The 12718-nt window shown below is 36.0% G+C and overlaps 1 protein-coding gene across 4 annotated transcripts in view; it reads right to left on the reverse strand.

The window, feature by feature from the left end:
• Nucleotides 1-12718, reverse strand: part of TRRAP (transformation/transcription domain associated protein) — a 99777-nt gene that overhangs the window by 47764 nt on the left and 39295 nt on the right. For all 4 annotated transcript variants that reach the window (XM_062607999.1, XM_062608002.1, XM_062608000.1 and 1 more), the window contains exons 33-47: nucleotides 12316-12435; nucleotides 11868-11987; nucleotides 11346-11510; nucleotides 10760-10941; nucleotides 10289-10487; nucleotides 9750-9878; nucleotides 9026-9292; nucleotides 8200-8406; nucleotides 7169-7327; nucleotides 6951-7085; nucleotides 6642-6752; nucleotides 5240-5386; nucleotides 3166-3379; nucleotides 2362-2487; nucleotides 307-453 (exon numbers count right to left, since the gene is read on the reverse strand). In XM_062607999.1, coding sequence (XP_062463983.1) covers nucleotides 307-453; nucleotides 2362-2487; nucleotides 3166-3379; nucleotides 5240-5386; nucleotides 6642-6752; nucleotides 6951-7085; nucleotides 7169-7327; nucleotides 8200-8406; nucleotides 9026-9292; nucleotides 9750-9878; nucleotides 10289-10487; nucleotides 10760-10941; nucleotides 11346-11510; nucleotides 11868-11987; nucleotides 12316-12435 — 2428 coding nt within the window. The remainder of the gene's footprint in view (nucleotides 1-306; nucleotides 454-2361; nucleotides 2488-3165; nucleotides 3380-5239; nucleotides 5387-6641; nucleotides 6753-6950; nucleotides 7086-7168; nucleotides 7328-8199; nucleotides 8407-9025; nucleotides 9293-9749; nucleotides 9879-10288; nucleotides 10488-10759; nucleotides 10942-11345; nucleotides 11511-11867; nucleotides 11988-12315; nucleotides 12436-12718) is intronic.

Raw genomic sequence — 12718 nt, forward strand, 5'->3', positions numbered from 1 at the left:
TCTCCCCTCAAAAATCTTACAGAATTTCAGTATTGCTATATTTCAATATTTCTATATATTCACTAACCATTCACTGAAGTGTTTGGGTTAACACCGAAATTCACACATTAACCAGGTAACAGGAACTCCTAGTGCATTTTTTCCATCCTTCAATACTTGAGTAGTATTTCTCACTAATGCTGACGTATTTTTCAACATGTAACAATGGACACAAAACCATCTGAACTCCTTTACTATGTTAATACATCCTAAAGGTTAATACAACACTTCTAATCATTAACATCCTTAGTCTAAATACCATCATACCTGTATTTGCTTCTGCTGTTCCTGCTGTAGCCTGTGGGTTTAAGTGTTCCCTGACCATCTTCTGCAGAGATCGCATAAAAACTGAAATCAATCTGTCAATATAGCTGGGATTGTTACTGCACGCAGACTTCAGAATCATTAAAGTACCTACAGAGAAAAACAGTACTTAAGGAAATAAAACTTTCATTCAGCATAACCAAAGTTAAGATATAGGTTTTCAATATATATGTTTTCGTTCTATGAAAGAACACAGGAAGATGTTCTAGCTGTATTTTGTCCTGCCATGAAAGCAGCATGGGACTACCCAAGTCATAAACATGAGAAATCTGGATAGGTTTAAAGAAAAACTTCAATCTCAACTTCAGTCCCTAGTCTAAAACTAACAAGTAATTTTTGCATTAACCAAATATGTGAAAGCTCTGTATATATGGAGGACAAGGGGGAGAAAGGGAGGACAGAAAGGGGGGAATGGAGAGCAGATACTTCCCCAAGACCCTAAAATATATATATAAAAGAAATATTATATGCAGAGTTAACCAAGCAAAATGAAACTACTCCTAATGTTGCACATTTGTTCTAGTAGCAAAAAGTTGCAAAAAGCTTTTACATTAATAGGCCCAGGTTTAGTCCTTAAAAATAACTCCAAAAAATTACACAATCTCAGGTTTCTAATCTAGAAACTGTATAAAATTCCACAAATCAGATACTGTACATTGAAAAAGTTAACTGCAGAATCAGCAGAATCTGGCACAGTTCATGAATGCACTATGCCTAAAGATCACAGTCCCTTCAAATTGCACATAGTTGTTAACAATGCCTATCCTAATATAAGCTGCTCCGTATTCACACAAAGCCATCAGTTCCAGCAATATCTAAGCTTTAAAATACATATATCCTATGAAACTGTAACCTCAAAAATCTACAGCTGCCTCTTGCCCTACTGCAACTTCATAGTGCAACAAAAGCCTACACCAATTTTTAACAGAAGTGTAGCTTTGTACATTGAATGACTGCTTTGAAAGTTTTGATTTCTTTCCAAGCTCAGATGTGACTGGCATACGATGTTCAGCCTCTTAAACACAGAATTAACAAGCTATGCCCCACCTTCAACGGTCAGATTGTAGTGCTGCTTTTAAGTGAGCTCTGGACAGAATCTACAGAACATCTTGGTTATTTTGCTGTAAGGCACATCCTGACATCTGACAAATAGGCAATTCCCAAAGCAAAATTACAACTATCTACACAGACCACAGAGTAAAACAGTGAAGGACATTTGCCATTTAAATCAGCAAGTTTTCCAAAATTGTGCAATTTCAGGTCTGTATTACCAACACAACTAGTTCTGGGCCAACCTGTATTGTTCCAATATATCTTTGTCATTGTATTATGTAGCTGAGTTCTCTACCAGTTAAGTAAGTACAAAGAACAAAAAAAGAATATTTCAGCTCTTTAGAATGGCATATGATAAACTTCAGATTTGCTCTCTCAAGAAAAAATAGTATTTCTGTAATTTCTTACTTAGAATTTAAGATCTATAAATACATAATTTTTCATACACAATTTAAGTCAGCTGATAAATGAGGTTTTAAAAACAACTGAAAAATAAAATATAAGATAGTATCATGTAAGAATGTTCACACAGATTCCTTGAAATACTCTATCCCACAGAACTACCTGCAGGATTTTTTTTTTTCCATGCAACAAGTTTCCAGTAACTCTGGTTAATCTGAACGCTGCACCTTTTTCCTATACACTTTTAATACAGGAGGCTTCCACCTGCAGCTCTCCACTTCCAATAATTGCTCTCAAGTCAGCTACCGGGAGAAGACAGAATGCAATGAACTCCTCAGTCCCTTTCTTCACAGATGACAGACATCACAAGCTCATCTCTCAAGTTAGCTCAAAATGCTTCCCACAGCTTTTCCACTGCATAAAATCAGATTTCAATTCCCTTACGGAAAACAAAAGCTCATAATGTTTGTCAAAAGACAAACATTACACTCCTGAACAGACACTGTACAGATATCTGCTAGAGATGTGGGAAATTTAACTTACCGAAGAGCTGAGAAGGGTTAGCATTAGTGGCTTTTTCATAATTAGTAAGTCCTTCATAAATAACCTTTCCAACAGCAGCATAAAGGCACTCTAGCTCTTCATACTTTGAAGCAACACTTGAGGTACCTGCAGAGTTTGAAGAGTTGTGTTTATTTTTGGTAACATAAGCCCAGAACAGGCAAGTAACAGTTACACTGAGAACTCACAGTCATCTATCTATACCATCACTGAAAGTTTAGGTTGCTGACAAACCACAGTAGAACAAGCACAACCCTCATTTATATAAACCTCTTTATTATACAACCAATGTCTTCTAGTGTACCACTCTAAATAATTAATTTTGATGAAAAGTCTAAGATAACTGATTTTTTTTAAAGAACATTTTCTAAATTAGTTCCTATTAAGACACAGCATATTACCTATTGTCTTTCTTTCCCATGCACTCTCTCCCTTCTTTGCTTCAGCAAAACAGCACTTTAACAACTAAAAAATTGCACTTCTGAAGCTGAAATACTATAATTGCAAAAATGCATTAAATTTATAGCATGGATTTCTTGAACTAAAGTTATTACAGCCACAGGTTATTAAGTTTTTATGCCAATGGATAATAATGTATTCCACATGATTACTTATTTCAACTTTTTTTTTTAAACAGAGGTTGAAAGTACAAGCTAAAACAGACTATTAAATGCAGGAATCATAAAACATAATATTAGCACATTCCAAGGAGTGTCTTCACACAACCCTTAATCACTTAAGTTATGCAGCAGTAAAGGATAAAGGGAGGAAGAAAATACCACATACTTGGTTCCGTAGGGAAAATACCCATTAGGCGAGAAAGCAAACTGTGAACTGCTCTCAAAACCTTGGTGTTCCCACAAGTCATACATGCTGCTACACCTCGTTGCAGGGGTTTGAAGCTGTTAAGGATAGCAGGGGGCTGAAGTACAGTTAACAGAAAGCTTAGGACCTCTAAGCCAGTGCAAATGTTGGCAAAATTGGCCTGATTGGGTTGCTCCTAAACAGAACACATACAGAAAGGCAGTGAGTGAGGGAAATCACAGAAGTATTACACAGTATAGGAAATCCAGCTCAGATCTGTTGAAACCCTGTAATAAGGCTGAGGTTCCTATGCTAGTGATGTTTTACATCAATTGTCTGTCTAAGTCATGCAATAAAATACAAGGCACTATAAAATCTTTAGCCATAAAAAGCATTTACAGGTGTATGTTCCTTCTGGTGTCTTTTGTGATCCTCAGATCTGAAATTTGCTTGCAACCTTGCTGGTTAGAAATCCTTTCAACAGAGGATTATGTTTTATCTCCTTGTCAACACTGTTCAGAGACAGCCTTCAGTGAAGAGATAAACCAGCATATTCTATAATAAGTCATAGCTCAACAGTTAGAAAAGGGGTTGTTGGAACTAAACAAAAAAATAATGAAAATAAAATATTCATAGTAATAATTCATAATATAGCTAAATAAACCATAATATATAAATCAATAAGAATATATAAAAATTTGTGATTACAGTAATAATTAATAAAAATAAAAAGCATGACCAGTAGGTCGAAGGAGGCGATCCTGCCCCTCTACTCTGCTCTTCTGAGACCTCACTTGGAGTACTGTTTGTAGTTCTGGTGTCCTCAACATAAGAAGGACATGGAGCTGGTGGAACAAGTCCACAAGGATGATCGAGGGGCTGCAGCACCTCCCGTATGAAGACAGGCTGAGAAAGTTGGGGCTCTTCAGCCTGGAGAAGAGAAGGCTGCGTGGAGACCTCATGGAGGCCTTCCAGTACCTGAAAGGGGCCTACAAGGATGTTGAACACGGACTCTTCAGTGATAGGACAAGGTTTAACGCATTCAAACTTAAACAGGGAAAGTTCAGGTTAGATAGAAGGAAGAAGTTCTTCTCTGTGAGGGTGACAAGGTGCTGGAACAGGTCGTCCAAGGAAGTTGTGAATTCTCCATGTTCAAGGCCAAGCTGGACAGAGCCTTGGGTGAGATGGGTTAGCGTGAGGTGTCCCTGCCCATGGCAGGGGGGTTGGAACTGGATGATCTTAAGGTCCTTTCCAACCCTAACTATTCTATGATTCTATGATTCCTGGACATGTCTTTGTAAACCTACAGGATTATCACTGTAAATTTTCTGTTTGCTGCTGACGCATTATCCTTTTTTCTGAACCTCTTGTATAATTGATGCCACATAACACAAAATTAAGATACAAAATTTCCATTCCAGATGGCTCATATCCTGTATTAAGTAAACATCAACAACGTCCATCTTCCTGAGGATGGAATTAGATACTTCACCTTTCAATGACTATATCCATAAACACAACAGTATAGCACATGTAAATCAACATCTGGGAAAAATGGCCCTCCTCAAACTCTCACATAATTTAGGCATTTTAAAATCTCCAAAAGAAGGATATATTGCACTTTTATTCAAAGAAACAAAAAAGTTTCTGTTGAAGAGAGTTCCTACAAATTTTAAGCAATGAAGAGTTATTAGTCTATTAAATAGCATGAAACAAATAAAATAGGTTTAGAGAAACTTATTACACGGCAAATAGCACACAAACACCATACAGATGATAGTCAAAATATGCTGTATCATCAAATACAGGAAACTAACCTTTCAGTGAACTTCATATTACCATAATGTAGCTAGAAAAGTAGGAACCAGTAAAATCACTCTTAATCTGTAAAACTTCCTGTTAACAAAAACCAACCAAGTAATTCACATACTTAACAATTTATGTATTTCACTACAAAGAAGAAAAGATTAAGACTGTAAAAATCAGCTATTGCTACTATTCAATCAACATACTGCTAGTGAAACCTAAACACCTACAGGACTAGAATGTTACCTACCACAGTCATTAGCAGTTTATCAAACCACTGCAACTTCAGCTCTGATTTTGGCCACATATCTGGTCGTAAAGCTGTCTTCAGAAGGTTGACACAGCGGCGAGACAGCAATTCCCCAGGAGATCCAGCAGTGTTTGAGTTGTCATTTACCTAGCAATTAATCAGAGTTAACAAAATGACACCCTTTTGTAACCAACTCATTAATTTATCATGCATTGCAAGCAAGCATATAATTTCTTATTTCTGAAATGGATGAGCTTAAGTAGTTCTATCAGTACAGTCACAGAGCATTTAACTGCATAAGAAGCTGACAACTAATAGTAAACATCAGAACTGGTGTCTAAACTGCTAGCTGATTACCTTAAATCACCCATCAAAGGTATATTTAAAAAAGCTTAATCCCATACTTTGTTAAACATGTTCAGGATGGTTAACATTTTCCATTTGCAAAGTATCCATACCTTACTCTTAATTCATCTTTATACTTCAAGAGCATGTCTATTCTGTGCAATGGACTGTGGTGTATAAAATCCCGTATCACTTACCAGCTATGCCTGTTGCAGAAGCAGAAGACATAAAATTTGTCAGCCTTGAGCGACACCTAACTAATTTTCCCCACTCTAAGAAGACTCATTCTGAACAAAATTTGGTGAAAAGCTTTAGTTCTATGTGCTGCATGAAAACAAGTAATTCCATGTGTTTGATCTTGAAAATACAATCACAAATCCTTAGATAAATAACTTACATAGACTTTCCTTATTAAACTCTCTAAATACTGTTCAGTTAAAGTATTTTATATGGGTAAAATATTCTTGCCATTAAATCTAAGCAACAGAACAAGCATACTTTGCAGCATCAGGGAAATATATAAAGACAAAGCATTTATGGGAACTTTCTGAAGTCTTTGCCTGGCTCCAGCCAAATGCTACTAGTCACATTTATTTTCAATCCTGTCACTCCTAATATAGGACTTGCTTGAGAAGAGAACATAAAGAACAAACAAAATGCTAGAATTGATCAACAGCACAGTAAATTGGAGACTCCTTCAGTTTCAAATTCTGGATTGCAACTGTTCACATTTAAAGAGTTAAGTTCAAAGTGCAAGCTCCCTGCCTCAAGATATAAACGTACAATGCCAACAATAAGCATACCTCTGATGAATAATACCCATCATTTGTGAAATTAAAAATATGCAGAGACCGCTTATCACAATTCTTTCCTCCTTAAAATAGTAACATTTTTTACTTTTAGTGCAATTTCACATAAAGTTTCTCACCTTTCACAAAAGAAAGTACACAAACACTAGAATAAATACAAGCATACAAGGACTCTTATGAAAAAAGGGGGCTAAGGGTTTGGCCGCTAACGCCACATTGGTATTTGCATATCAGAATAAACACACTACCTGGCAAGCAATTCTAATCAAGAAATTCACAACTGTATCTGTATGCTGCTTGTCAATTGGCTTGGAAAGCAGTGCATCAGCTCCTGGCAAGGACTGGCTACGTCCAAATACCTGCATGTATACAGAACACAAAAACCGTAAGAAACATTGAAGGATAACAACAAGCAGAAAAGATTTAAAATATATTCTAAAACTTTAACTTTTAATTCAGGGAGTTAAAACTCGCAAGTTAAGGTGGACTAAATAATTACAATAAATTGTTTAGGTTATAATTTCAGAGTATTTGAACAAAAACTCATTTTTCCTTACAGCACTTATTGCTCCTGTAGCAGTCCTGAATCGTTTTACTTCTTGGCCAGAATCCACAGACAATCCTCTTTTAACAGCAGATGAGGCAGAACTTGCTCCATCTCCACTTGCACCTGAATCCATATCTGAATCTGGCTGAAATATCAGCAATGTGCATGTTAAAAAAGCATTTAACTGTGTAACATTTCAATCTTTACCAGTTTATTTAAACTACCTACCTGCTGGTCTTTAATTCTTTGCAATTCCCACTTAATAACTACTTCAGCAAGGTCCACAGCTAATTTTCTTTGCTCTATTGTAACACTGGGAGTGAAGCCCAGTCTCTGCATGGCACTAACCATATGCTGAACCAAGTGATGTCTGACTGGATAATAAACCTGAAAAGATGGTTGCACAGTCATGTTAGCCATTAACCAATAAAATTCTACACAATACAGAGTTGAAATAAAGCAAAATGCTAAAATAGGTCTTTAATCCCACAGTTTGCTAAATCTCTACCAGTTCAAATTTTGCAATCCAGAAAAGTAACTGGTGCTTTGGAAATAAAATTTTGGCTACAATTTTCAGTAGTGACTACTGATTTCATGTACCCAAATGAAAATGTTCTTCTGAAGATACATAATTTTTCTCCAGGAACAATGATTCCAAATTTTTGCTGATCCTTTTAAAGAGCTATAACTCACATTTGAACACACTCAGATATCGCTTTCTAAAAGCATTAAGCAATCAATTCCTGAAAAGTCACTTCAATGCATATTAACTAGCTGTCACTTTGCATCATGTTTTAATCTGTGTTTTCAAAAACGCTCCTATATTGACATTCCTCCATTTGTTTAATGTTTCACAACATACATTAGCTGGAGATGAAAGTTACGTAGTTAACCCCACAGGATATGTAAAGTCAAACAAACAGCAATTACTGAAGCATGGAAAAGAATACGGTTCTGCACTATTTTTAATCAACTCTTTCTTTTTGCACCCCTGTTAGAGAGCACCGCTAATGTACGTGTAATTAATTAATCTTGCAGACTTTCACCTAACATTTTGAGTTCTAATTTCATTCAGGCTAAAACTTAGTAAGTGGTTTCCTATTTAATAGTTGTTTTCAGTCTTTAATAAATATCCTTGCAGACAGCTGAAGCCTTCTGAAGCTACACCGTACAAATCAGATGTTATTTTCTAATCAAACTGCAGTTTACTTCCTTGATATCTGAGATACAGTGACTACCAGAATAACTGGTACAAGTACCTTGAAATGTTGTACTATCAAGTGTAAAATATGTACTAGCTGGGGAACTGTATGACCCTCTTCCACAATGATTTTTCGTGTCCAGTGAGTCAACATCTGATGCCCATCCTCCATTCGAGCTGGCACAGCTGGAGTCAGAATAGCCATTGCTTGCCTGACAATAGCTCGGGCCTCCATCGCGTGAGCTTTTAGAAGACTGTGGAAGACCTAAACAGCAAAGTTTGTGAACAATGTTAATATTATACATATTTACCAAAAAGAAAGCATTTAAAAATAAAGAGAAACAACAACAAAAACATATATTTTCTAAAACACACAATTTTTTCCTAAAGACCCATATTTCAGTAAATATGATAATTCGGCATCAGAAATAATACAGTGTATCCTTCTGTCTCCTTCCCTTTATCTTCCTCCCTTTCTACTGTCCAACTCGAAATTTTCCTTTGTTCCCCACATTCTCAAGTGAATGTTTGCCTCTTAAATGAGGAAACATACCAATTTTGTTAATTCAATTGAAAGCACTTCTTATTGCCCCCTTTATCCTTTCTGTTTTCACTTATCTTTATATTTTCTATACTCTTTCTTTTAAATTTTCTATACTCTTTCTCTTAAATTTTCTACACTTTCCTATCCACAAATAAATCTGTATTAATATTTGGCTTACTGCTTTCATATTTTTTGTTCCATACAAATTTAACAGTTATTTTTATAGTAAGTACCCAAGACTACTGCACACCCTCTACTCTTCAATTTAAAAATAAAAGCAAGCACACTACAGAACTTATCAACATCCCTTAAATGTATGAATACAACCCGCAGCCAATACCTGCAGAACGATCTTCTTATGTATGGCAAATTTTGCAATGATGTGTGCCAGAAGCAAATGTCCACTGTATTTGCATGCTGGGTCCACACATGCCTTGGACAGGAGGCAAGGCCAAGCAAATGTCATTAGGCGCCGCAGTTTGCTGTTCCGGTTTTTGTTATTGTCATGAATGTGGTGTGGAGCGTGCTCAACCAGAAGTGTGGCAAACTGCAGGAGATATATCCTGAGAGAATCCAGCATATCAGCCTGTTTTTCCGGATCAAGTACCTAGTCCCAGGGATGATCAAAGAGAAGAGTAGGAAGGTGAGAAGGGGGAAAAGAAAAAATAAACATTATTCTCTATAATAATGAAAAAACCCAAACCTCCTCTTCAACGACACCTATTTTATAACCAGTAACTGATTCTATAAAATTAAACTGAATTACAAAATTACTCATGTTCAGTCTTGGAAAGCTTTGCTTATGAAAAAGACTGGGTTTACAGACATACAAGGCCTATTTCTAAAGACAGATATTCAAGTCGTTAAGATGTAAAACTGTAGTCAAATCCTACCAATGACTGACGGATCTCACAACAGTTCAAAGTTATGAAGTGATTTGATACAACTGGTCACAGTGTTTAGAAACAGCACAACTAATTCACATAAGGATTGAAAAGCCAAATGAGGGGGACCATTTTTGTTTAATTTTTTTCAAATCCTTTAATGTAAACAAGGATTGTTACCTTTGTTATAAAAACACTAGTGATGCTCTCTGGATTATCTCCTTCTGGGTTTGGGGGTCCCAACAGCTGTTCACCTTCTCCCTTTTCAAAACTGTACAAGAAAGCAGGATTCAGGATATGTTGCAGCACCTACAGAACATAAAAAGAACCCAAAACAATTATACTCAACTACTGGATTATTCTAAAAGCAGTCAACATTCAAGTAATTTCATATGCAAACCTGCACATTAGACACATTCTGTGTAAAAAAAAATAATAAAACCTTAAGAAACAGATACACACAGGCTATTATCCCTCTTTCTTCTTTCCAAGGGCAAAGATTCTTAGAAAGTGTAAACTAAAGTAGCCCACACTGAAGACAAGATGAATTGCTGTCTCTATTTATTATCGCTCTTCTTCAGGTATGATATTTTCACCTAAATGGCTCTGCCAATTATCAAACTCATTGACATTTAAGTAAGCGAGTTTTGTTGCCCTAGTTCCCCAGAAGAAAATTAAACCTAAATACCAGGCTTCTTTGATTTAATTGCTTTAGTTACCTTGGCTTTGAGCTCATCTCCAAAGTTTGGGTCATTGAAGTCTACAAACCGGAAGAACAAAGCCCGTTTTTGGGGAATGCTGTAATTTTTGGGGATCTCTTCTTCCATGTATTCCTTTAAAAAAGTCATATTGCAGAGAAATCGACCCGTAAAAGCTCGAAGCAACTGGAAGAGCAACTCTATATCACCGTAATTCCTTCTGTAAGAACACAACAAGAAGTTTCAGTGAAAAAATACCCAACCAAACTACTGTGCTGATGACTTGGTGAAGAAACCGTTCTTGGTTTTAAGTGAGCAGAGAGGCAATCGCAAGTAGTACCAGAGGCATGGGTTTAGAGCTAATGGCAGTATTATGAAAGACATTAAACTTTCTTTTCAATAACTGCAAACCTTACAGTATTTTAAAAACTAATAAAGGTAATGGTAAAGATAATATGTAGAGAAGCTACAGGAAATAAATGTTTTACGTACTTGCAGTAATTCAACAAGCAATACGCTAACAGCTTCGGTTCCTTCCAATTTGTCGCAGCCATATTCTCCTTACGATGTCTCTCCTGAAAAGCTTCACTCACCCATACACGTTTCAGCTGATTCACCAAGGAATGCTGATTTGCTAACCAACATTCATCATTCTTAACAATAATGCTTATGATCTGCCAAAATCAAAACAAAACAAATGCAGTCAACACACAACAGATCTGTCTGTAGAAACAATTTATATAAAAGCAATTTTTTAAGGTCAATTAAAGGTTCTAAAATATAAAAAAAAAAAGTAGAAAAATACCCCTCATTTAGATGTATTTTTAATGGATTTTTTTCTTCCTTAAGTTTCTGTTGCCATGTCTGACCCTTGTACCCTACTTGATTAGAAAAAGTATAGTTTGAGTGTATTTCCCCTTCCTAGAGTGACTCTAACTACAAATGCTCTACATTCTTACAAATGTTTTTCTACAAGCCATAATACAGACACATACACTTGAAAGCCTGTATGTAACAGGCTTGTAGCTAAATAGCTTTTAACTGTCTAGTGCAGGGACATACAAGAATAAATTAATACCTTGATAGCCTGAAATTGTAGATCAAGACGCATTGTGGTAGTGCTTGGAGAACCAGGTCTAACAGCTGCTTGGGTGCCAACAGGTAACAGTAGAGTGATAAATCGGTTAGGATTTGCTGCCAGTACATCTCGTAGAGGTTTGGCATCTTTATGTTTTAAGAAACTCTGAAGAAGGGGAAGAAATAATTTTAATAACAACCTTTAAAGCAAAAATACCAAAAGCCTATATCATCCTGTAGCTTTTATATTGCTCAGTAAAGTTCCAGAGGTTATATTTCACATATATAAAAACAGCCTCTGCTACTTCAGTAATAATCCTGTATGATCTGGAAAGATACAAAATCAGCATCTCAGGACAAACAAATGCAAAACTGAAAACAGGCACCTACACTCAGAGCAAGACCATGATTAAGGACTACAAGGTCATACAAGCTAAAAAAGATGGAAAAGATGAAAAACTTTTAATTCATCAGGTTTGTGAAGATGAGTTTTTTTTCCTGCTCCACTCCCCACACAGCTCACCATAAACATTCTGCTCCACTGTGGATCATTTAAAGTGGCTTCCATCATGAACAACTCCACAGTCTGGGATGGATGACGTGTCAAAAATTTGATGAGTGGTTCCCTGAATGGACTGCCAGCCTGAAAAATTCATAAAGCTTAAATTAAAAATGCAGAGTACAGAGTATTTTCTACTAATTTACCAGCACTCAAAAACCCACATTTGACTTGGCATTTATGCAGATACAAAATGTTCAGAACTTTCATGATGACAATTTACTGACAAGTTTTAAACTTCACTTTTAAGAGTCTAAGACAAATGTTACCAACTCCTAAAAGGCTTGAAGAGCATATTTATTTATTAGATCAAATGTTCCCACACCATGTTTAAGATATTATGTTTATTATATGCTAATATTTAAAAATAGCATAAAGCAAAAATACCAGCAATGTTAACTTCCCCTCTTACCTCAATTAACATTGCCCGTTCTGTTTTCATAACAACTTCCAGCAGAGGTTTAACCAAAGTCTGAGGGGCAGCCGGGATCAGATGGAATAAATTTATAATGGCTGAACAAATCTTCATTTCCTACACGTAAAAAGAAACACAGGTTAATGTTATCAGCTAAATATATAAAAACAGTATCACACATCGTACCATTTTTCTTCCTCTCTGTATTAGCATAGCCAGCAACCAAATGGAAGGGGTTAACATATATACAGCATCTACTTATCATGATGCATGGAGAAAATCGCTCTTGTGGAAGTCTGCCCTTCCACCCTTGCAATATAATACTTTAATTTTATTTTGTTAGTAACAGTTGTGCTTTACAGGTAAGAGCTAAACACTGCATAATGATAATGGTGATGGG

This window comes from Pezoporus occidentalis, unplaced genomic scaffold, assembly GCF_034315485.1.
Source record: "Pezoporus occidentalis ecotype Australia unplaced genomic scaffold, CSIRO_AGI_Poc_V1 ctg128, whole genome shotgun sequence".
Classification (NCBI taxonomy): Eukaryota; Metazoa; Chordata; class Aves; order Psittaciformes; family Psittacidae; genus Pezoporus; species Pezoporus occidentalis.